General features: G+C 42.3%; 1 protein-coding gene across 1 annotated transcript in view; it reads right to left on the minus strand.

Annotated features, from left to right (window-relative positions):
- Positions 1-23,182, minus strand: part of LOC105535434 (aldehyde oxidase 2) — a 75,472-nt gene that overhangs the window by 12,040 nt on the left and 40,250 nt on the right. The window contains exons 23-33 of the mRNA XM_011974535.1: positions 21,525-21,612; positions 18,652-18,738; positions 18,277-18,468; positions 15,814-16,041; positions 11,752-11,847; positions 9,606-9,734; positions 7,224-7,298; positions 6,359-6,411; positions 4,330-4,444; positions 2,493-2,558; positions 2,198-2,386 (exon numbers count right to left, since the gene is read on the minus strand). Coding sequence (XP_011829925.1) covers positions 2,198-2,386; positions 2,493-2,558; positions 4,330-4,444; positions 6,359-6,411; positions 7,224-7,298; positions 9,606-9,734; positions 11,752-11,847; positions 15,814-16,041; positions 18,277-18,468; positions 18,652-18,738; positions 21,525-21,612 — 1,318 coding nt within the window. The remainder of the gene's footprint in view (positions 1-2,197; positions 2,387-2,492; positions 2,559-4,329; positions 4,445-6,358; positions 6,412-7,223; positions 7,299-9,605; positions 9,735-11,751; positions 11,848-15,813; positions 16,042-18,276; positions 18,469-18,651; positions 18,739-21,524; positions 21,613-23,182) is intronic.

The following is a 23,182-nucleotide window of genomic DNA, read 5'->3' on the forward strand; positions in this document are numbered from 1 at the left end:
CTACTAAAAATACAAAAATTAGCTGGGCGTGGTGGCGTGGGCCTGTAGTCCTAGCTATTTGGCAGGCTGAGGCAGAAGAATTGCTTGAATCCAGTAGTCGGAGGTTGCAGTGAGTCGAGATCACGCCATTGCACTCTAGCTGGGTGACAGAGTGAGACTACATCTCAAAAAAAAAAAAAAAAAAAATTCCCAGCATAATCTGAGTTTCCCAGATCTTGAAATCTTGAATCCTGTCTGGGTTAAATTTTGTTCCGTAGGTAAGGTGTGTGTGTGTGTATGAGTGTCTTTGTGTGATAATGGGAAAGTACCCTACTTAATAAAACACATTCAATGGATTCAACTAGCCAGCTTTATCAGCAGAGAGAAAAATGCCTTTTTAAACTCCAGGGTCAGGGTAGGCATGGTACTCTAGAAGAAAGAGTACAGACTTTGATACCAGATGAAAGATTGTAAACCCATCATCTGCAAGGAGCAGGCAGGTATGGTCAATGAGTGATGCAGGCAGGTGCAGGACAATAAGGAGCAGTGGAAAGTAAGGTGAGGAAGAGCACCCCCATGTCCTGTCTACAAGGGGCAGCTGTTCTTTGGTTGTAGCTAGTCGTTGCCTTTCCAAGGATGCAGCCAAAATTACCAGATCATCCATCTTCTCAAGAGAATTTAGGTATCTGTATTTTAATGTAAAATTCCCCAACTTGTAAAAATACTGTGTAGGCCAAAGAAAAGTAAATCTTCAGGCTAGATTTAGCCAGTAGACCACCAATTTGCGACCTTTGAGTTAGTGAGACTGAATCTGAATCCTGACCCTGACTCCCCGTGGTTCTCTGGGTAAGTGAGATAATCTTCTCTGTTCCTTTGTCAGTGAAGTGTGGGCAGTGATGCCTAGGGTGTTGCAAGGATCAGGAAACACAAAAGCACCTAGCACAGCTCCTGGTACCTGGTAGCTCTCTGTTGTTTTTACATAGTACCCTCCATGTGGGACCTGCAAACCCCTGATTTTCCTGAGTGTCTGCTTGTAAGTGACTGTCTGCAACTACAAGGACTCAAGGGTCCTGTCTGCCCTGTGTCACTCTTGGTGGCTTAAAAGCTGCTCTCTGTGGGCTCTTAGCTCCCTTTTGCCTTTGCCCCTTAGAGTGATTTCCAGTCCAATGAGAATCCAAAGGCCCCATTGATTGTCCTTCCTTTCAGGTTTGCCCTGACCTCATCACTATAGGTCTAGAGGAAGTTCCTGGCATTCCTGGGCTGACAGTGGGATCCAGTTTGGACATGATGAAATTTCTACAGATGTAGTTGGATACTTTTTTTTTTTGTGGAGGATGGGTACTAGCAAGAAGTCTCCCAAAAGATCTTATTTATTTATTACTCAGACTGGTCTTGAATTCCTGGGCTCAAGCAATCCCCTGCTTTAGCCTCCTGAGTAGCTGAAGCTACAGGTGTGCACCACCATGGCCGGGAAAGATTTTAAAGTCTTAAGAGGAGTCAAGAAACTTTAACAATACATCTCAAACCTAGATGAAGTTTTTACTCTGAGGGTGGTTTTCACGTCATCTGCATAGAGCAAGGCAAAGAAATAATGATGTTTATTTTAATTTGCAGTTTCATTACTTTAGCAATTACTAAGGGTTGATGTCTTTGCTTTCTGATGCTATTAACATTTTGTGCCAGATAATTCTTTGTAGTGGGGGCGGGGGCTGCCTTGTACAAAATCACCTCCCCCACTCCCCTTACCCCAAATTGAGACCCACTGTTCTAGATGCATTGCTGGGTATGGTAAGGACCCTGAGCCCCTCTGAGGTGAGTGATTTGTCTGAGACCACGGGGAGGGGATAGGGCTTGGCAGGAACCCAGGTCTTCTGCGACCTTAGTCCAGGGTTCTGTCCACGCTGCCACTGCTAGTATTTCAGTCGCATTGCACCTCCAATCCTGTTTAATATTGTCGTCTTCAGGGTCTTAAGTAAAAGTGTTATTCTGTTAAGAAGTCAAAGCTTTTTGGCAAGTTTTAGAGTTTTCAGTGAAAGAGGAAATTATTAAAATCCTTGGCCCATAATTGCCATGGGTGATTCATCTCCAGATTCTAGCAGTCTGTAGTGATTTGTTCCTGATAGCAGTTAACATTGACTTACTATTTTGTCTACCTGCTTTCATTTGCCATGTGCTACCCGATCCATGATACCGTGCAGTGGTAGGTTTGGGTGCTTACCTTAGATGAATAGATGGTTAGTGGGGTTTGTGATGATGGCAGCAAGGAGACATTGAACTCCTCTGGGACATCAGTGACGGTTGGAATTTTGTACTCATCTGGACTCCGAGAGTACAGGACGCCTTCTGGGGAGTATTTCAGTTCTTCAGTGGTATAAAGCCCCATTCCCTGAATAAACGAACCTTCAATCTGGAGGGGGACAATTTCAAGCTTTGTGACATTGTGTTAGAAGGCCTTTACCTACCCTGAGATGACTCCCAGGAAGGGGCATCCTCCCAGGTGGGCCAGCACCTACCTGCCCAATATCAATGGCCGGATTTAGGCTGCAACATGCATCCATGATGATGTCCGTTCTGATTTTCTGCCCAAAATAAAAATTACCTTACCAAAAATCTTGAATTAAAAGTATCGTTTTCAGGTATTCTCAAATGGTCTCTAGTTTTTCCAGAACTCCTGCTGGCTAATTAACACTGCATTGAACCCTGTCAACATTAGAGCTGTTAAGATGCCTGCTGAAGTCTTCAAATTGAGTGCCAGGACTGTCCATGACCCTGGAAGATCTCGTGCATTCATGGTTTTGACTCCTCTTAAGTGACTCCAAAGTCCATGACATGCTAGTGTGTCTGAGTGAGTCACTTGGTAAATAATTGTTGTGCCTGGTTGTTCATCTGATTCTCAACCTGAATTTGTTGTTGGAATATAATTTATGAGCTCATGTAGTCCTCATGATAATCTGTGGCAGGTGGTACTATTGCCATTTTACTGTGAAAATCCTAGAGCCATACTGGCATGTATGAGTTTGTGGATTTGCAAGATCTTGGAAGGTATTCAGAGCAAATGTCAAGACCACCTTTGATTTGCTAATCTACTTCCTTCTCTGAGAAGCACCATATGAATCTGGCCCTTGTTTTGTCACTGGGCATGGGCCTGCAGGTTGTTAAGGAGCCACTAAAAGCCTCTAAGTGCCTGTGGCCTATCTCCGGAGTATCTCAGGGCTTCCCTTCTGCCCCCATTTTCCAGTGCTTGTTCTGATAAGATCATCATTCTCTGTTTGGGCTCAATACTTCGGCTCCTACTTTCTATCTAGCCCTTTGGACTTGGCAATTCTCTTTTGACTCAAACCTTGGCCTCTTGGACAACCTACTCTGGCCATTGAGACCAGCCTTCATCTATCCTCAACCTGGATAGGGAGGGAGATTGGACACATCTCAGAGTGGGCCTTCAGTTTACTTCTACATTGAAACCTGGTGTGTTTTGCACTGTAAGTGCTGGACAGTGGAAAGAGATGGCTGTGCACTAACACTGAGTTGATGGATGATTTAGTTCATCAACCACAAATGGCCAGCCGCAATAGATCTGTCATTGAATTTCTCTGATTTCTCTTTAGTTAAAAGAAGTTTTGCTTCTTTAAGAAATAAACTATTTAAAGGGATCAAAGTAATACTGAAATTATTGAACCTTAAACTCTAAATGTAAACTGAAAGGCACAGAAAAGACCAAATTTTGACTTTTGTAGTGTCATAAATTCTGGAAGATCCCCATAAGTTTCATTTCTTTAGGGATTTATACCAAGGCCCTTGGGTAAAATTGCATCCTTTATAATGCAAGTTGTTAATTTTGGGTTAAGCATGATTCCCTGTCTCCAATGGGTGGTTTCTTGGCTGTTCAATTAAATAGAAAATGTAAAAATTATTTTCATACCTCTCTTCCTCCAAAATGTGTTTCAGTAACACTTTTTGGATAATTGACTTTGGAGAAACAGCACATTGCTATGTGCTTTCAAAATGTTTGCTCAAGACTATTTACTAAGTTAGTTATTCCTTCAGATTAGAAAATGTGTGTTTTCTTTATAAATAGAAGCTTTTTTTCGGAAGAAAACTTGGAAAGTGATTTTGTTGTCTAAATGAAATAAAAAATTTAATACATTTTAGACTGTCATCAGCAATTCCTTTTTGACTACTATATTGTCTTTTTACATGGAAATTCAGGATTAGGTTAGATCTCTGGACCCTCCCATGGAATTGAAAGAATCTTGTTATAAGAGAATGACATAACGGAATTGGGCTATTCACTATACAACACACTTTTGTTGTTGTTTTGACTTGCCAAGAGGAAAGTTAGACTTGACTTACCTTGTGAGCACCTGTCAGGCAGTCAATTTCAACCTCAGAACAGGCAGCTCCATAGACATAGTAAGGAAATGGGTCCCCCACTCCCTTCTCCCAGTCCATGAAGGCCTTGTAGCCCCTGAGGGAAGAAATAAAGCCTTTTAGCTTGAGTGGGGGAGATCCCATGTTGATTTATTTTAAAAGTTACCAAAGTTTTTTGGGAGAATTTCATTTTTTTTCCCAGAGAGGGCACAAATACAGTCTCCCACTACCACAAATTATGCAGTTGAGTTTCCTACATTTGGGGAAACCACCGGGGTCAGCATTTCTGCAGTAAAATAGGTAAGATAAGCCTCACTCAAGGAAAACCACCTTCGGGATCATGATACCTCCCCTGCCAGGTAACTATAGCATTTCATTTGATTTATGTTCATTTTAATTGCCTTTTAAACTCATCAAAGAGGATATTCCTTGTGGCACAGTTAGGATGTCAAAAAGAGGGAGAAGCCAGCAGATTGTTTGGGACCGGACCTCACAGTGTGCCTGTATCTTGACCACAAAGGATTTAAGTGTTAGCCTGCCTGCCCACTGAGAACCTCGGTTGAATTTTATCAGTGGTCCCTCTGGAACTACTGTTCCCAGAGGGAGCCCATGGATAGTGCTAAGCAAACTCACAGGGAGCTGGTGGTAATTCAGGGTTGGTAAAAAAGGACTGGTGATTCAATGCATTAATCTATAATAGAAGATGTATTCAGATAGAGGGCTGGTTTACTCTCTTCTTGGGTAACTGAACTTAGGAATTTAGAACTCATTATGTACAAGGCTCTGGGCTGGGCTGTTATCTCCTTATTTCCTCATTCTTCATGAGGATTTGCTTTACTGTTTTGTGTGTGTATGTGTCTATTGTTTGGTGGTTTGTCTGATCAGACTGTAAAACTAATGTCACATGCTTCTTGAATTTGACAATGACTGGTGATTATCATCCTACTCATTCTCCGTTGTCTAGTAAGGAGCTTCAAAATAGACAGGTTTTATGGTAAAGGAAGGGGGATTTGTAAAATTGAGATGGAAGTCATTTCTAATGATAATGTATTTTTACTACTCACAATAAAGAATAGTAAATGATTAGATGATTAAATAAATAATGTAAATATGTAAATAATGATTAAATAAATAGTAAATAATGATTATAATGATTAGATGTTGTAAGTCAAGCATCTAATCTTTTTTTCCCCCAATAAGGGTGTTTTGTTGTTTAATTTTTTTTTGACATAACTGAAAGGCCTATGTGAAATCATAGAATTTTGGGCGTAGAAGGGACCTCAGCAGTCACATAATAAAAATGTATTTTACAAATGAGGGACCTGCGGCCCAGAGTTGAGGCAGTTTGGTAGTCAAGAAAGTGACCATGTTCTCTGGACGCAGCACCAGCACTGTGGTGACAGCACAATCAACGCGAAAGCCTCAGCATTTCCATTGTAGTCGCACTCATTCAAGCAAAGCTATCTTCAGTAGGGAATTTCCCATGTAGAGAGCATGGACACTTTGACTTTACCTGTCCTCAAACTGACCCTTTGCTTATTTTAATAGTAAAAAACACACCTCCGGGTGGAGACTGAAGATACTAATGAGACATGTAATGTATGAACAAGCATGTACAGCTGCACGTGTGCACCCAGAAGACCACCCAGAACGTGCTTACTAGTAACACCTCTTCCCACTTCCTCATGAATAATCATTTAAGACCCCCATAAAGGGAGCATCTGCCATGCTAGTCTTTGCTGTCTCATCCTTACGGACAGCCTGCCCGAAATTCTCTCTCAGGGTGTACTGTCTACTCTGCACCTCATTTTCAAAATACTCTTTTTTTTTTTGCAATAAATTACTCAATGCCGCACATCTTTTCCTGTGTGTCTCTTTTTGTTTGCTGTGTCTCTTGTTTAAATTCTTTTAAACTAAGAAGACAAGAACCAAAGTATCACAACAGCCATCAACAGTGATTGAGTTACGTCGTATTTTCTCAGCTACATCAAGATATTATTGTGGTGTTTACCTGAAGTATCCAGTGGCTGAGAGACTGATTCTTTGTTCAAATGCAGCTTCTATCTGCAAAATGGGCATATTTAGTTAAAGCAAAACAAATATACCATCTGCTAGGTGAAGACAGAAATGTCCAATCTAAAACTGACATCTCATAATTGTTGCTGGTGCTTTGCTACTAATAATAGAACTCATAATCATATTATTTTTCCATAACTGGCACACTAACAATTTCCTTCTGATTGAGTTTAGAAGTCTGGGTTGTTCAACCAACATAAAACAGAATCTTGCTGCACATCCCTGAGATAGGGGCTCAGTGCACAAGGTATTTGGACTTCATTTCTAAATGTTAGAACTTTATAGTAAGCATGTGTGTAAATGTGAAATAATTGTTCTAATGAAAAAAGTCATAGGATATTGCAAAGTTGGATTAAGTTAGTCGTCTCCTTTGAGCCATTCAACAGTAAATAGGCCTTTTAGTTTTCTTCTTAACCTATCCAGAACATCATGTGCACGTGTGTGTGTGTGTGTGTGTGTGTGTGTGGCTTAGGAAGGCTCATTCTTTTGCTCTTATTTCTTACTTAAGCAGAGTGTATTCTTCATACACTTCTATTTCTCCTTCCAGTGATTGCTGTTTCCTGTGTGCTTTCTCCATACACACCTGGTACACATCCTGGAGTAGCCTCCTCAACCTTTAGAGATCCTGCCTGTTTGCAGAAATCCACTCAACTGGGGAAGAAGCAGGGGGCATGCTCCATCACTGTGACACTTAGAGGAACTGTCTCTGTGTGTGATGGCTGTGCACGGCTGTGGTGCTGTCTCAGTACTGGTTTAGATTGTTTTCTCATTTGTAGTAACAAAGGGAGTGGAACACTTACCCAGTTTTCCCATGTACCTTCCGGATGTTTCTTAATGATGGGCTCGAGGCGTTTCAGAAGGATCTGACAAGCATTCTTGAAGTAGTAAAGAATGGAATCCACATTAGAGAAGAGCCCAGTGGTTCTGGTGGTTACGATTTGTGTGAACAAATGTTCACTGATTAGGTCAGCAAGTGCTATGGAGTGCGTGATCCTGAAAACTCGGCAACACAACTCCTGCCCTTGACAACAGTATTGGTTACTGGAGGGTTTTTTCACCCTTCCTGTCTCAATTCCTGTGAAAATATGGGTTCAGCTGAATTTCTACTTTCAGATCCTCTTTCTTAGAATATTCAGGTTCTTAACTTCTCTCTCTCTCTTTTTTTGGTTTGTATTTTTTTGAGACAGGGTCTCACTCTGTCAACCAGGCTGGAGTGCAGTGGCACCATCTTGGCTCACTGCAACCTCGACATCTGGGCTCAAGCAATCCTCCCACTTCAGTCTCCTGAGTAACTGGGACTCCAGGCACTCACCACCAAGCCTGGCTGATTTTTGTCTTCTTTGTGGAGATGGGGTTTCACCATGTTGCCCAGGCTGGTCTTGAACTCCTGAGCTCGAGCCATCTGCCTACTTCAGCCTCCCAAAGTGCTGGGATTACAGGCATGAGCCACTGTGCCTGGCCCTTAGCATTTTTTTCTACATCTTCTGTATTTTTGTATATTTCTCTCTCTTTTTTTTTTTTCCTGAGATGGAGTCTTGCTCTGTCACCAGGCTGGAGTGCAGCAGCATGATCTTGGCTCACTGCAACCTCTGCCTCCTGGGTTCAAGCGATTCCCCTGCCTCAGCCTCCCAAGTAGCTGGGACTACAGGCGTGTGTCACCACGTCTGGCTAATTTTTTGTATTTTAGTAGAGACGAGGTTTCACCATGTTGGGCAGGATGGTCTCGATCTCCTGACCTCGTGATCTGCCCGCCTTGGCCTCCCAAAGTGCTGGGATTACAGGCGTGAGCCACGGCACCCGGCCATGTTTATTCCAAATGGAATAAACATCCTATTTTCATTCAAATTTGTGCTTTCCAGTCTGTAACAATGACATGCCAGAATCCCCCTGTGTCTGATCTCACCCTCCATTTGTTCATTCAACCACCATCAAACCAATACAATAAAGGCCTTGGCTTTGGGTATGAAATGAGAAAACAATTAAATTTACTTTATAATGACCTAGATCCACAAAGTTTCTGATCTTTAAAAGAAATCTAAAACTTAATACTCTAGAAGATGGATTGACACTTATTTTGGGCTGACAACTCCCATACACTCTGAGCTGTTCCCTGTTCCTCTCTTGTGTTTGACCCTACTCCAAATTAGATCTCATGCATTTGAGGTTTCTCATACATTTGTTCCAAGCAAAAAAGAGTTTTTGCTTTTTGATTCCTTAAGTGATACCACCACAAAATTGGACTGATTTGAAAGGGGTTCCTGCTGGTGGTATCATTGTAGCATTTTGGGAAAATATGGCTCACCACAATATCCCAGTGGAAAAGTGAACAATTTGCAACAGAAACATGACGAATAGATATATTTCAAAAGTACATGCAATCAGATATTTGAATTAAGGAGTATGAAGTCATGATTCTATTCTGAGACAGTGAAAATTTAGCACTTTTTAAAAAATATCAGTTAAAAAAAAAATCAGTACAAAGAAAAGCTCTAAGTACTCGGTAAAATACCGCTGAAGACAATGCGTCCATTGCACCCTGTCTCTTTGGCTGGGGTCTGCCTGCCTAGCTGCCTGCAAGAACCTGGTTATGCTGGAAGAAACTTGCGCAGCTCTGCATTACTTGGCAGTCAAATTTCTTCTTGCTGTGTCTCCTAGGAACAGAGACTGCCTGTTCACCAAAATCCATTCTCCCCTTCTTCCATATCAGCTGGACATACGGTGTCCCACTACTCTACATTTCCCAACCTCCGTTGCAGTTAGACATAGCCTGAAACTGGTTCTGCTAATGGACTGTGAGTGGAGGTTGCATCACTTCCAGATCTGGCTCAGAGTCTTCCACACCGGCTCCCTATGCTTACTAGAATGATGACACCCAGGGCAACTTGGCACGCCACATGTTGAAGATGGTGGAGCCTCCATCAATTTGGGTGCTCAAATGACCAAACAATGCTCGGGACTAATACGTGTACAAGACAGGGACTTTTACTGTGTTTGAGCCTTTACATTTTGCGTCTGTCATCTCAATTTAGCCTACTCCAAATACACCCTCCCAATATTTTAGTTATCCCAGACTATGTTTAGTGACCCAGATGACTTCTCTGAAGTCAACTATTGTACCTGTATCCAGCCATAAAAACCAGAGACGTGGGAGAGGCACACCAGGGAGAGACAGGAAGACTCACCTGCACAGCTCTGCCATTGACATCTGCACCGATAGACGCTGCTGTAGCAATTGTATTAGGTACTGTTGCTGTGCTCGTTTCAGAGATGTGGATACAGGACATGGGTATTTTTAACTCACGGCTGGCCACCTATGATAAACAAATATTTTTAAGTCCAGCAAGGACTTCTATTAATATTTGAATCATTATTTTTCTGAATAAAAATTATTTGTTATTACATCCATAATACCCTTTTAAGACTAAAATAATTTACTTTATAAGCATCAAAACTACTTTTTTTGTAAGGCCTCATGCTGATTTTTACAGTGTTTTCTTGGTAATATTCCACAGTGGTTCTTTTCAAATTTAGTCCATTTAGAATGTTAAGAATTTCCTTTTTTCTAAGTTTTAAATGTGTAGGAAGTAGGCCAAATTGAGATTTTCAGGCACTTACTTGGTTCAGTGGCAGGAAGAAAAAGAGGGATGGAGGGAGAGAGAGAGAGAAAGAGAGAGAGAGGGAAGACTGAGATGAGATTGACTCAGAATTTGGTCTGAAATCTTTCGATATCAGTATCAGATGAACTTGGAATGACCCTGAGGACCTTTTTCTTGCTCTTATCCTCCCCACTTTTTTTCTATTTGTTCTCCCTTGCTTATATTCCTCCAGTATTTGCTGTTCATTTTTTCTGTTTTTTAAAAATATTTTTAAAAAGATTATTATTATTATTTTAGAGATGGAGTCTCACTGTGTTGCCCAGGCTGATCTTGATCTCCTGGACTCAAGTGACCCTCCTGCTTCAGCCTCCCGAGTAGCTGGGACTACAGGTGCATGCACTGCACCTGGCTTCTTTTCTGTTCTTTTCCTTCCAGTTTCTCTAGCAAACACATGTGGAGATGAAGATATTTAATCAAGAAATGAAAAGGAAAGAAATGAAAGAGAAGAAAGGACAAGGAAAAAACATTATTTTGGCTTCTCTTGTCTTTTTGTTTTTGCAAAAAACACCTTCTCAAGATATCCTGTTCCCAAATGCTGATCTTCGGACTAATTTCATTCAATATGAAGTTTCTCCAGAAAGATGCAAAATGAAAAAAAGGGATGACTTTGTTGTTTCTTGGTGGTGAAAATCCAAAGGGAATTTATTGGTTCATATAACTGAGCAGGATAGATGGAGCTAGTGTGAAGTACATGTGGATCTAGGGGCTTTGTGGTCTCATCAGGGTCTCCTCTCAGCCTCTCACATTTGCTTTTCTTTCTACGATGGCCACACCATTGACATCAGTAGACAGGTTCCATCCATGGCACAGAACTGCCTGTGGCAGCCCCTGCCCTATAGTATAGTACCTAAGCAACTACAGGGGAAAGATGGCTCCTTTCTCCCAGCATCTACACATCAATCCCAGGAAAGGTTCTGAGTGGCCTTGCTTGAATCATGTGTCGTTTCCCAGAGTCAGTGGGATTCTGGAACCCTGACTGACCAGAGGCGGGTCTTGTGCCTAGATGTGCAGCAGGCATGGGAGTAAGGGTGGGGATGGAGCTGAAAGGTACCCTAATTGAGGAGTCTTTCAGAAATCTATGGCATGTGAGAGGTACAGCACTCCAAATGACCTAAGGGGCTAGATGGTCAAAAGCTACAGATGCACGCCATAACAATCTAATACATTTGTCACAGGGTTATTTAAAGAATTATTCTTGTTTTCTCCTGAGATTATATTCTTACTAATTGGTGTGTATGTATGTGTGTTAAATATCTTATAAAACTTGTAGGATGATGGCTGTTGATGAAATACTCATCCTTACTTGTCAAAATAAAACATTAGCAATCTAATATTGTTGTCTAAAATGTAAACATTAAAACTACAAAAGCTGAGAAACTCCTGCTCCTGGTTGCCTGCTTGGAGCGCCCACCACAGGGCTCCATGGGTTTCTTAGTGGCGTTTTCACTAATGATCACCCCCATCCATGAACCCTGGCCAAGCTCCAGGACTGTCTGCATACACGTGGGATTTCTGCCACCTCAGCCTTTCTATTTGATATGTAAGAAACCTTCCAACTAAATAGTCAAGATCTCAGTGTTTGAATACAGGGAGTCAGCATTTACCCTAAGAGATGAATCCCAACTTTCAACAATGTATATAGAGAGTAATGCTTTAATTTTATTTATTTTACCTGCAGCATTTTGGTGTGAATACCTTGTCCCAGTTCATTGCCTCCATGTGTGACCAACACAGACCCATCTGTGTAGATATGAACCAGTGCAGCTGCCTAGTAAAAGAATCGGAAGGCATAGCTCAGTGCAAGCTAGCATTTGGTGAGGTTCAATATAAAGCATAAGGTAGTGAAACACCAGTCTCAGGGAGTGGAGGGGGTCAGAGAAGCAAACTTTCCTGGTAGGATGCTGAAGTTTAGTTCTGTTTTGTGCAAAAAGTCGCCTGTAAAGAACATTCCTCCTGATTTTCATAGGAGCCCCTTTGGATACCCCAGGAGTTGGTAGTATCGGTTCCAGTTGTTTGAAAGTCACTCTCATGCTTAAAATCACTGGCTGACCATTAAGCTAGTTATTTAAATGTTTTAGTTACTTGCACATAGCGTGTACCAACTGTGCTGAGCTCTAGATACATAAGGATGAACAAGACATGGCTCTTCCTCAAGCTGCTCACAGTGTGGTGGAAAGACAGGCTGGAGAGCAAGTCACTGTAGTGTAGGATGACCAGTGAGATAATGAGAGTGGCATATGGTGCCCTGGGAGACCTGGGAGGACAGGTCCAACTCCTGTGCTGCTCAGGGGTGACAAGTGACAACGGAAGAGAATCACAGACTGAAGAAGGCTTTGCCATGGGCAAGGTGGGCAAACCCCCCACAGCCTGGAAGGGAAAGCTCGGCTCCTTATTCCACTAGGAGGCCTTGTGGGATTTGGTCTCTTGTACAGTCCTTGTGGCCCCCTGCCTTGCCTCCGAGACTGGCCCCACTGCAGTCTCCTTTCTGACCTGTGCTCCTTGCTTCTGTCCGATCTCTTGTTCTGGCCGGCTTCTCCTCCTGTTCCTTACCCGTCTGCCCAGCCTGCAGGGCCACGTCCCACAGTCTACATTCTGTTAAAACTTCCTCACTTGGCCGGACATTGTGGTTCACGCCTGTACTCATCCTAGCACTTTGGGAGGCTGAGGTGGGTGGATCAAGAGTTCAGGCGTTCAAGACCAGCCTGGCCAAGATGGTGAAACCCCATCTCTACTAAAAATACAAAAATTAGCCAGGCATAGTGGTGGGTGCCTGTGATCCCAGCTACTTGGGAGGCTGAGCAGAGAACTGCTTGAACCCAGGAGGCGGAGGTTGAAGTGAGCCGAGATCGCACCACTGCACTCCAGCCTGGGTGACAGAGCAAGACTCCGTCTCAGGAAAACAAAAGAAAAGAAAACAAAACAACCCAAAAACTTCCTCACATGTGTCTCATCCCCATCTGGGAAGGATCGATCACTTCCTTCTTTGTACTTCTCCTTACAGGAATACTGGGTTGAAGCGTGTCCCTCCCCTGCCTCCTAAAATTCATGTCTGTCTGAAACCTCAATACACAACTTTATGTAGTCTTTGCAGATGCAACTACTTAAGATAAAATCATACTGGATTGTGGGGGCCCTGAATTCAATGACTGGTGTCCTTGTAAGAGGGCCATGGAAGATGGAGGCAGCCGCGACTGGAGTTATGTTGCCACGAGCCAGGTAATACCAGGAGCCACCAGAAGCTGGAAGAGCAAGGGAAGATTCTTCCCTGACGCCTTCAGAGGCAGCATGGCCCTGCTGACCCCTTGAGTTTGAACTTCGGGCCTCCAGAATTGTGAGAGAATAGTTTGTCATTATTGAGTCACCCAGTTTGTGGTACTTTGTTAGAGCAGCCACAGGTAAGGAATCCTGGAGGTAAAAGGATCTTCTCTGAGAGTCTCGCCACGGAGGGGCACCTGGTCTTAACTCATCTTTGTGTCCTGTAAATACCTCTGAGCAGGTCCCAGCCTTGCGTGGTGGCTCATGCCTGTAATCCCAGCACTTTGGGAGGCCAAGGCAGGTGGATCACCTGAGGTCAGGAGTTTGCGACCAGCCTGACCAACATGTTGAAACCCCGTCTCTACTAAAAATACAAAAATTAGCCAGTCGTGGTGGCAGGCACCTGTAATCCCAGCTACTTGGGATCCTGAGGCAGGAGAATCGCTTGAACCTGGGAGGCGGAGGTTAACAGTGAGCAGAAATTGTGCCATTGTACTCCAGCCTGGGTGACAAGAGCAAAGCTCTGTCTTAAAAAAAAAAAAAAAAAAAAAATCTCGGAGTGGGTCTGAATCACAGGGACACTACATCAATGTTTGATAAATTGGACAAAGGGAAAGGTGGTATTTTTTTCCTTCCAGGAGGAGGAGGAACGAAGGCTTCAGCCCATTTGTGTCTCCAGATGCCTGGAGGTCCAGGGTTGGCTCAGAGGGACTCGGGAGCATCGAGGCTTGTAGCTGTTAATAATAGGATTTACTTACCGTGGGCCTTTTGACTCCCACTGAGGACAGAACTCTCATTGCCAATTTAGATGGTAGGTGTTCCAGCTTTGTGAGTCATCAGCTGACCTGGAATAACACCCTTCTATTCCTAGCCAGGTGATTCTAGGGTGCCTCAATTTAGAACTCTGTGGGGCAGCTGGAGGATATTCCAATGGAAACTTAAAAGTCATTGCTTGATTTGAAGGTTTTCTTTGTGATGAGATGAGATGTTGGTTCCCATGAATGATGGCAGAGTGTAGGCTGTGGTTTAGATGCGGTGTAGCCATACAGGTGAAGGGAGGTGTGTTATAATAAAAAGTAAATATTTGATCTTTGCCCCTGGTTCTTAGTTCAGAGTTCATAAAGCCTTGGAATTTTTTTCTGCTAATGAGATGACTCATGAGAAGGGCTTAGGTAGCTTTAGGATGGGGGCTTGGAGGCGGTGTGCATTGATCTTTCAGTCCTCCTCCCCATCTTCTTGGGATGGGGGCTAGAGATTGAGTTCAGTCACTAATGGCCAATGCTGTAATCAATCATGCCTGTGTAGTGGAACCTCCATAAAAACCCCAAATGATGCAGTCTGGGGGCTCCTGGGTTGGTGAACATGTGGAGGTGCTGGGAGGGTGTCTGCCTGGAGAGGTCAGGGAAGCTCTGCCCCCTTCCCATCCCTTGCCCTAGGCAGCTCTTCCATCTGGCTGTTCCTGAGTTGTATCCTTCAGAGTAAACTGGTAATGGTCATAAGTAAAGTGCTTTCCTGAGTTCCATGAGTCATTCTAGCAAATTATCAAACCTGAATGGGGGTAGTGAAAACCTCCAAATTAGTAGTTGGCCAGGCAGGAGTGTGAGTAGCCGGAGCCCTCCATTTGAAGCTGGTGTCTGAAATAGGGGCGGTCTTGTGGGACTCAGCCCTTGATCTGTGGAGTCTGCACTAACTCTGGTAGTTAGTGTGAGAACAGAATGGTTGGACACTCACTTGGTGTTGCAGTTGGTTTGGAAAAGACAATATTTGGCGTCAGAGAGGAAACCACACATGCAGCTCTCAAGTTTCTCTGACGCTGCAGCCTTTGATTCCATCTAGCTTGCAGACATGACAGTTAACCTTCTTGTGCCTGTTTATAGAAGGGGCATGCTGGGCCTGAACAGAAATGTGACCCAGAGGTTCAGGGGGTCTCATCCTACCCACCAGAGGAGGAGGTGCCCTGAGAGGAGTGTCTGAGCTCTCCTGGGAGGGGCTCAGGGATGCTCTGGATGACATCCACAGTGTTCCAGGAACCCAGCCAAGTGCTGCTCTACACTCACTAGCTCACTGAGTCCTCATCAATCTTAAGACAGAGTTATTGTTATTATTATTATTATTGTTGTTGTTGTTATAACTGGGAAAGCTGAGGCTCAGAGATGTTGAATAACTTAATGTCGCACGCCTAGTGAAAACAGAGCCGAGGATTTCTCAGGTCTTCCTGACTTCAGTTGATTAGGGATTTGTTTCCCAAGAAGGAAACAAATATTGCACTGTATTAAAAATGTTTGCAGATGGGGGTGCTGCTCTGGACAGTTCTATACATTTCTCTTAGGTGTTGGCAGAGTTGGTTGGCCAACCTTGCCAACCAACTTAGGCTGGCTCAGTGCTCTAAGAAATGAGATATTTTTCAAAGTCCACAGAAGCTGATTGGGCCAGGAGTGTGTCTAGCATGAGTGTTATTTATCCTATATACAAGTCTTACCTGATGATAGCTTGTTGCAGCAAAGCCAACTGAAAACTTCATGGGAATAATAGCAATGCCTTTCTTCTTCCAATAATTCTTCTTATTGAACTCTTCGACTTGCATTCTTCTGCTGTGAAAGGAAGACTTGTCCAGACATTCATTCCAACATCTTATCAGGGTCTCAGGGTTGAATGCTTGTTTGTAGATGGTTTTGTCAACTGTTTTGTACATATTTTTCTCTCTAATCTGAAACAGGTGGGAAATTCAGTCAATAGTTATGGTAAGACAGAAACTGATGGCCAAATAGAGACTTGAAAAGCATCTCCACTAAAGCACAAGCTGTAAAGAAGGGAAGACAGGGTCTGTTTTTTCTTTGAATGGCACATGCTTTTGCAAAAATAGTAGAGGTTATTTTTTACCTCTTCATCAATGTACCAGTTAGGGTCACTCCCCACTAGAAGTGGAGGGTAGCAGGTGGAGACTAGTCCACAAAAGGCAGTGGGATAGAGGGGCCTAGGGAGGCCCCTTTTCTTTTCTTTTTATTCTACAAGGTTCAGAGGATGGAGAAGAGCTGGTAGGCAGTACCCTAAAGCAAGGATTCATTGTCATAACTGAAAATTTGTTCTGCCAGGGAGGAATAGCATTGCAAATAATAGTAGATCCCCTCTAAGTCTTCTAAGTGCCTTTGGAATGTATGGATAAATCTTTTAAACAGTTTCTTTGGGCCTGGTGTGGTGGCTTACACCTGTAATCCTAGCACTTTGGGAGACTGAGGCAGGAGGATCACTTAAGCTCAGGAGTTCAAGAGCAGCCTGGGCAACATTGTGAGACCTCATCTCTAAAAGAGAGAAAGAAAAAAAAAGAAAGAAAAATGGTTTATTTGAATAAGCCGTGTTTTATGTGATATGTCCTGGAAACTTGCAACACTTGACAAAGGAGAGCCTGCTGAGATATGCCTAGAAGTTTTTTTTTTTTTTAAATCATCTCCATTTATTCTAATCACAATAAAAGAATTATTATTATTGGCAACAACATTGGAATAATACTATCCAGTTTATAAAACAAATATCGTAATGAATGTTAAATTATTTGATTCTTGCAGGAACTCTGTGAGGTGAGTCATTTATAGATAAGGAAACTGAACCACACAGAGATTGACGCTCTTGCTCATGCTGTTCTACTTGCCTAGAACACCTTTCCAACCTCAGTGCCTATTATTCTTCAAGGCCTATCTCAAGTGCCATCTTCTCCAGAAAGTGATTCCTGGTTCCCCTCTCCCATGCCAACGTGATGCCTTCCTTCTTTGGTACCCATGGAACACTGTACGTGACTTCTCTTAGGATAACTACTGCCTTCCTTGTACAAAATATTAGGTGTTCTCTTGTTTGTAGGAAGTACCCCGACGATTACAAACCTGGAATTCCTGTTGAATTTAGGGACAAAACAGTTCTAGGGACAATACATAGGAGAGTTCTTGCTGGAGCAGGGGTTCTGTATTGGGGAAACAGGGGACAGAAATGGAAAAGGTAGGGTGGGCTCTGACTGGAATGTTTGGGGAGTGGAAGCAAGTTATTGACCATGATCTCAGTTCCAGAAGCTGCCTCTCTCTAGTCCAGCATACTGTACATCCTGTGCACCTTCTGGTCTATTGTGTATATGTGCTGCCGAAGCGAGCACGCTTCTGGTCTATTGTGAAAAACAGTATTTTTCAGAGGGCGTTCTTCTGGCAGTATTTCTGAAAAGTTTTCAAGTGCACCAGTAATTCCACTTCTGTAAATTTATCCTAGAGATATACAATAAAGCAAACATATACCTGGGTACATATGTACCAAGACGTTTATTGCAGCAACATTTTAATGGTGAAAAATGGTAACAACCAGAATGTATATTAATAGCATTAATAGTGGAGTGGCTAAATAAGTTATGGTACGTGCATATTACATAGTACTATCCAGTCATGAAAAAGAACGAAGCAGACCATTCTACTGACGTGGAAAGATGGCCATGGCATACTGTCCTGTAGGAGAAGGAAGGGGCAGAGGCAGAGTAATATGTATGCTATGGTCCCATTCTGGTAAATAACCATACATGTGCACATATATGTTATATGTCAATGTTTAGGTGTGTGTGTATGAATACAAATGGGTGGCCAAAGATAGAAAAAGGGGTAGAACAATAAACACGGAATTATTAACAATGATTACCCTTGACCAAGAGGGATGGGGGTGGAAAAAGGGGCATTCCCTTTTTTTGATTACGTTGGTGTGGTCTGAATTTTAAATAGAGTAATTATTTTGGTACGAATTAAAAAAAAAGAGATGTTTGCATAAGTAAGGAAGGAGTAAGATAGGGTGAGGTGAATTCTGAGCCGGGGCTAATTCATGTGGTTCTTCTAGTGTGTTTCCTTGGGTCAAAGAAGCTGGGTTTGCCACTGGTCTCATTCATCAGCAACTTTGGTTATGGCCTTGGTTACAACCTTACCTTTTCTGGCGGAAGGCCACATTTGGCTGCCACAGCTGTGATGCACGATTCTGTTACTAGGGCTCCTTGTGGGAAGCCAAATCCACGAAAGGCTGTATTGGACGGTAAATTTGTCATGCATGCACGGCCCCGGAACCTGAGGTTGCGAATTTTATATGCATTTTCCAGCTTTAGTATTAGAAATTCTGTTACCTAAAAAGGGATATTCACATATCATCACTTTTTTTTTTCTTTTCTCTTTCTCTGAAAGTCAAGTACAGAGTCAAACTGCTTGTGGAATTTAACTACGTTAGGAAATAAACTTCGTAAAGAGTCATCTAGAAATTTGGCATTCTACTCATGGTCAAACATGTTGCTGCTTTCTGGTGTACATACCAGCTCAGAGTCATCCAGCGTGCATCCTCCGTTAATGTAGCACTCAATGTCCAGAGCTTTGATCCGCCCGTTGTTCATGAATCCTACCTGTCACCAAATGATGGTTATTTACTGAAATGTTCAAAATTCGCATGCCAATTGTGAGACGTAGCCTAGTTCCCCCATAGGGCAGGACAGAGGCCAGACTCAGCTCCCTGTTTGCTCTATGGTGTACCATGCCTTGCTTGACTGATGGAGACTTCTTCTGAGCTGAATTTTGCTGAGCTCTTTCCTTCCAACATGTGATTTTCTGGCTTCACAGTCAGCATGGAATTCTAAAGACTTTGCTTGTCTCCTGGACTATAATTGCCACCCTCTTTGTCCTTATTCTTGGAAGATTCTCCTTCATTTTTCTTTCTAATTTAGTCTGTGGTTTCCTCCCTGGTGAAAAAGTCTCTGGAATTCCAGAATGTGTTGGAATGAATCACAGTGTATCTTGTTATGGGAAAGCCTCTGAAGCTGAGGGCCTTGAATGGATGCATGGGGACTGCTCTCTTTTCGCTAGGTGGTGAAGGTGCTTTGTACATGCTTCCCCGACCTAACAAACCTGAGCTCGTGCTGTTGTTACTGTTTGGGAAGAGCTTAAGGCAGCTTGCATTCTTTTAATGTTGTGACTCCCCTCCACCCACCCAGACCATTTTGTCTCTACAGTCCACATTAAAAAGAAAAGAAAAATCCCCACTCCCTACTGTAGTTCTACCAAATGAGGATTGACCCAGGTCCCTTTGCCTTTCTGAAAGCAGGATAAATACAACAGAAGGATCCACACGACCATATAACTACAGGGTCAACATTAGACTTCGAAGTTTACCTTTGACTTTCATGAAGAAAGGACTGCTAAGCAAAATAGTACTATAAATAAGGTAGCAGAACCCTTAAACTATTTCATATAAACTTTTCAAAAATTTGGAAGAACCTATTTACACATAAACACATGTTATCCTAATTTACAAGTAGTTCTGAATAACCTAGCAAAACTTTATTAGCTGTGGCTGAAGGATTTTATATATCTATATATATGTGTATATATATATGAGACATGAAATTGTTTATATATATTATATTGGAATTGAAATTGTTTCTTAAAAAATAAAATAAAAGTTGGACTTTTCTTTTTTTTTTTTTTTTTGAGATGGAGTCTTGCTCTCTCTTGCCCAGGGTATATAGTGCAGTGGTGCAATCTTGGCTTACTGCAACCTCCGCCTCCTGGGTTCAAGCCATTCTCCTGCCTCAGCCTCCCAAGTAGCTGAGACTACAAGTGCGTGCCACCACGCCCAGTCAATCTTTTGCATTTTTAATAGAGACAGGGTTTCACTATGTTGGCCAGGCTGGTCTCGAACTCCTGACTTTAGGTAATCCACCCGCCTCAGTTTCCCAAAGTGCTGGGATTACAGGTGTGAGCCACCACACCCAGCCAAAATATAAAATAAAACTTGGATTTTTCAAAAAATCTATTTCCTTCTTTTATACTTTATGTTACTATAATTACCAAAATATTAACAGTCCAGAATCTTCTTAACAAGTGTTAGTACTAAAACAATCTCATAACTTTGATAAGAGCACAACCATCACCACAACCGCAACTGCTCCAATCTTAGCAGTGTGTCTCTACATTTCTCTCAGTTTTATAGGACAATAATAGCTGTGACTTAATATCTGTGCATTTGAAGGCAAATGAAAAGTTTAATTGGCCAACTATTAGAGAGGGTCTTCCTCTCCAATTATAAAAATTATTAATGCTAATGGAAGAAATACAATTGTTCTGTGCTATAGAAAACTGTGGTTTTTGTAATACAGGGAAGATAATCGAAGGCAATGACAAAATCAGATAGAAAATCTAACTATGAATATGCTGCAAGCAATTCCCAGGTAAAGTATGTTCAATACAACTTAGATTACATTAGAATGATTGTAACAGCTCAATCACAGATTTGAAAAGGTAGTATTGTAAGCTCATGGCCAGCAAGTATTTTTAAGATGTTTATATTATAATTACATAAAAATGCAGTAAATGCAGTTTGAAACAATTTTAAATTCACTACTTACTGTATTATTTTTTCTTACATGCAAAAAGCTTTTGTGACAGTATCATAGCCACTTTGTAAAAACACTTGTAAAAAATGATTTTGCAGTTAAAATGGTCAAATTGTTTCCAAACATTTCCACCGAAAAATATTTGTATAGTCAAGAAGGTTTGGCATAGCAATGTTTGTACCTTCTATCAGTGTTTGTTTGTTTTGAGGAGCTACTAATGTGAATCCTTATTCCTTCAAGTAGTGTTTTGGTCATCATTTGAAATTGTATTTTTATCATTAAACTTCTTCACAATTATTTGCTAGAATTATTAAAAGTTCCTCATAAAATGTTATGAATATTCAAATACACAGCATCCTTATTTAATATTTTAGATGCTAAGTTTGTTTTTAGAATTTAGCAGAATCAAAATGCTAGAAAAGAGCAAAGCCATTCAGATAAAATCAGATATTTATTTATCTATTTGTTTATTTATGTCCGAGACAGGGTCTCACTCTGTCGCCCAGGCTGGAGTGCAGTGGTGCAATCTTAGCTCACTGTAGCCTCTACCTCCTGGGCTCAAGGGATCCACCCAACCTCAGCCTCCCAAGTAGCTGGGAGTACAGGCATGTGGCACCATATCCAGCTCATTTTTGTAATTTTTAAGAGATAGGGTCTCCCCATGTTGCCCAGGCTGGTTTTGGAACTCCTGGGCTCAAGTGATTTGCCTGCCTTGGCCTCCCAAAGTGGTAGGATTACAGGTGTGAACCACAGTGCCTGGGCAAAATGAGATATTTTAATAACTCATCTTTAATACTCACTTTATATTTTCCAAATAATGGGTGCCTTCCTCCAGTTATTAACATATCGTCTTCACGATCAAGGACAAGACGAATGGGATGACCTGTTCTAAAGAAAATAAATCTTAGGTTCTCCATCCCTCCCATCCATCCATCCATCCATCCATCCATCCATCCATCCATCCGTCCGTCCGTCCATTCATCCTCTCATTCACCTATCTACCCATATTTATCCATCCCCTTATTTAACTATCTACCCACCCATCAATGTATCTGCCTATTATCCATCCATCCACCATCCATTCTCCCACTCCTTATTCAACCATCTATCCCTTCATTTATCCCATATAAATGTATTAATATCATACAACATGCTAGACACTAATGTGAATTAATATATGACTAAATCATCATTGTCTCTATAACTCAGTGGTTGGAGATCTCATTAAAAGTATTAATGTCACATGCAGTTAAGTTGAATTCTATAGCTTCAAGTTTGACCTTCACCCACATCCAGACATTTGCATTATCTCCACCACTAGAGATAACGTACTATCTCTAGTAGATAGTGTACTAGAGATAGTGTACTATTACCAAAGAGAAAGAATGTGAACAGATAAATGCAAACGTCCGGGAAAACAAGGCCAAACACTCATCCTAGGATGTCTGGGTTAGCGTCTCCATTCTCATCCATGAAGGCTATGCTGGCCAAGTTGGGCTCTCATGCAGGGAGGAGCCTCATCTTTTCTCCATCTCCAGAGCAGAGGCTTCTAGACTTTGGAGTGCTGAAGAATCCTCTGGCACGCTGGTGAAAATGCATATTCCTGGGTCTTTGTACTAGGATTTGGATTCAGTGGGTCAGGGAGGGGCTTTAGAATGCATTTTTCTCAGTGATGTTGATTCAGGTGTCTTCAGGCAAATGTTGAAAATCACTATCCTAGTGCAGGGTTTCCTGGTCTTCCCCAGTTGTGAGGACAATCTGGAACATCAGAGAAATGCAGTTTCCAGGTCCATCCCCTGCTAATTCTGATTCAGTGGTGCTGGGATGGGTAGGCAGAACTTTCTGTTTAGAGACAGGGTCTTGCTCTGCCACTCAGGCTGGAGTGCAGGGGTATGAACACAGCTCACTGCAGCCTGACCTCCTGGGCTCAAGCAATCCTCCTGCCTTAGCCTCCAGAGTAGCTGGGACCACAGGCACGTGCTACTGTGCTCAGCTATTTTTATTTTATTTTATTTTATTTTATTTTAAATCTTTGTAGAGACAGGAATTTCACTATGTTTCCCGGGCTTGTCTTGAACTTCTGGGCTCAAGTGATTTTCCTGTCTCAGCCTCCCAAAGTGCTGGGATTATAGGCATGAGCCACCATGCCCAGCTAAGGCAGGAATGTCTATGACATCAGGCAACTCTTACTTACTATTAGGTTTGGGAACATTACTCTGAGGATCATTTAATGCACGGCCCTTGTGTACCAAGGTAGAGTTGAATGTTAAGGCACTGGTTGCCACACTTGGCTGCACAGTGGAACCACTGGGGAAGTTTTAAAATATACTGATACCTGGGTCGGTATGGGGCAGCCTAGGCACTGGGATTTAAATGCTGCCCAGATGATTCTAACTTGCAGTGGTGTTTGAGAAGTCTTAAAGGCACAACGCCTGGGGGGAATTCAGTGAACTGATTA

Source organism: Mandrillus leucophaeus, unplaced genomic scaffold (assembly GCF_000951045.1).
Source record: "Mandrillus leucophaeus isolate KB7577 unplaced genomic scaffold, Mleu.le_1.0 Scaffold146, whole genome shotgun sequence".
Taxonomy (NCBI): Eukaryota; Metazoa; Chordata; class Mammalia; order Primates; family Cercopithecidae; genus Mandrillus; species Mandrillus leucophaeus.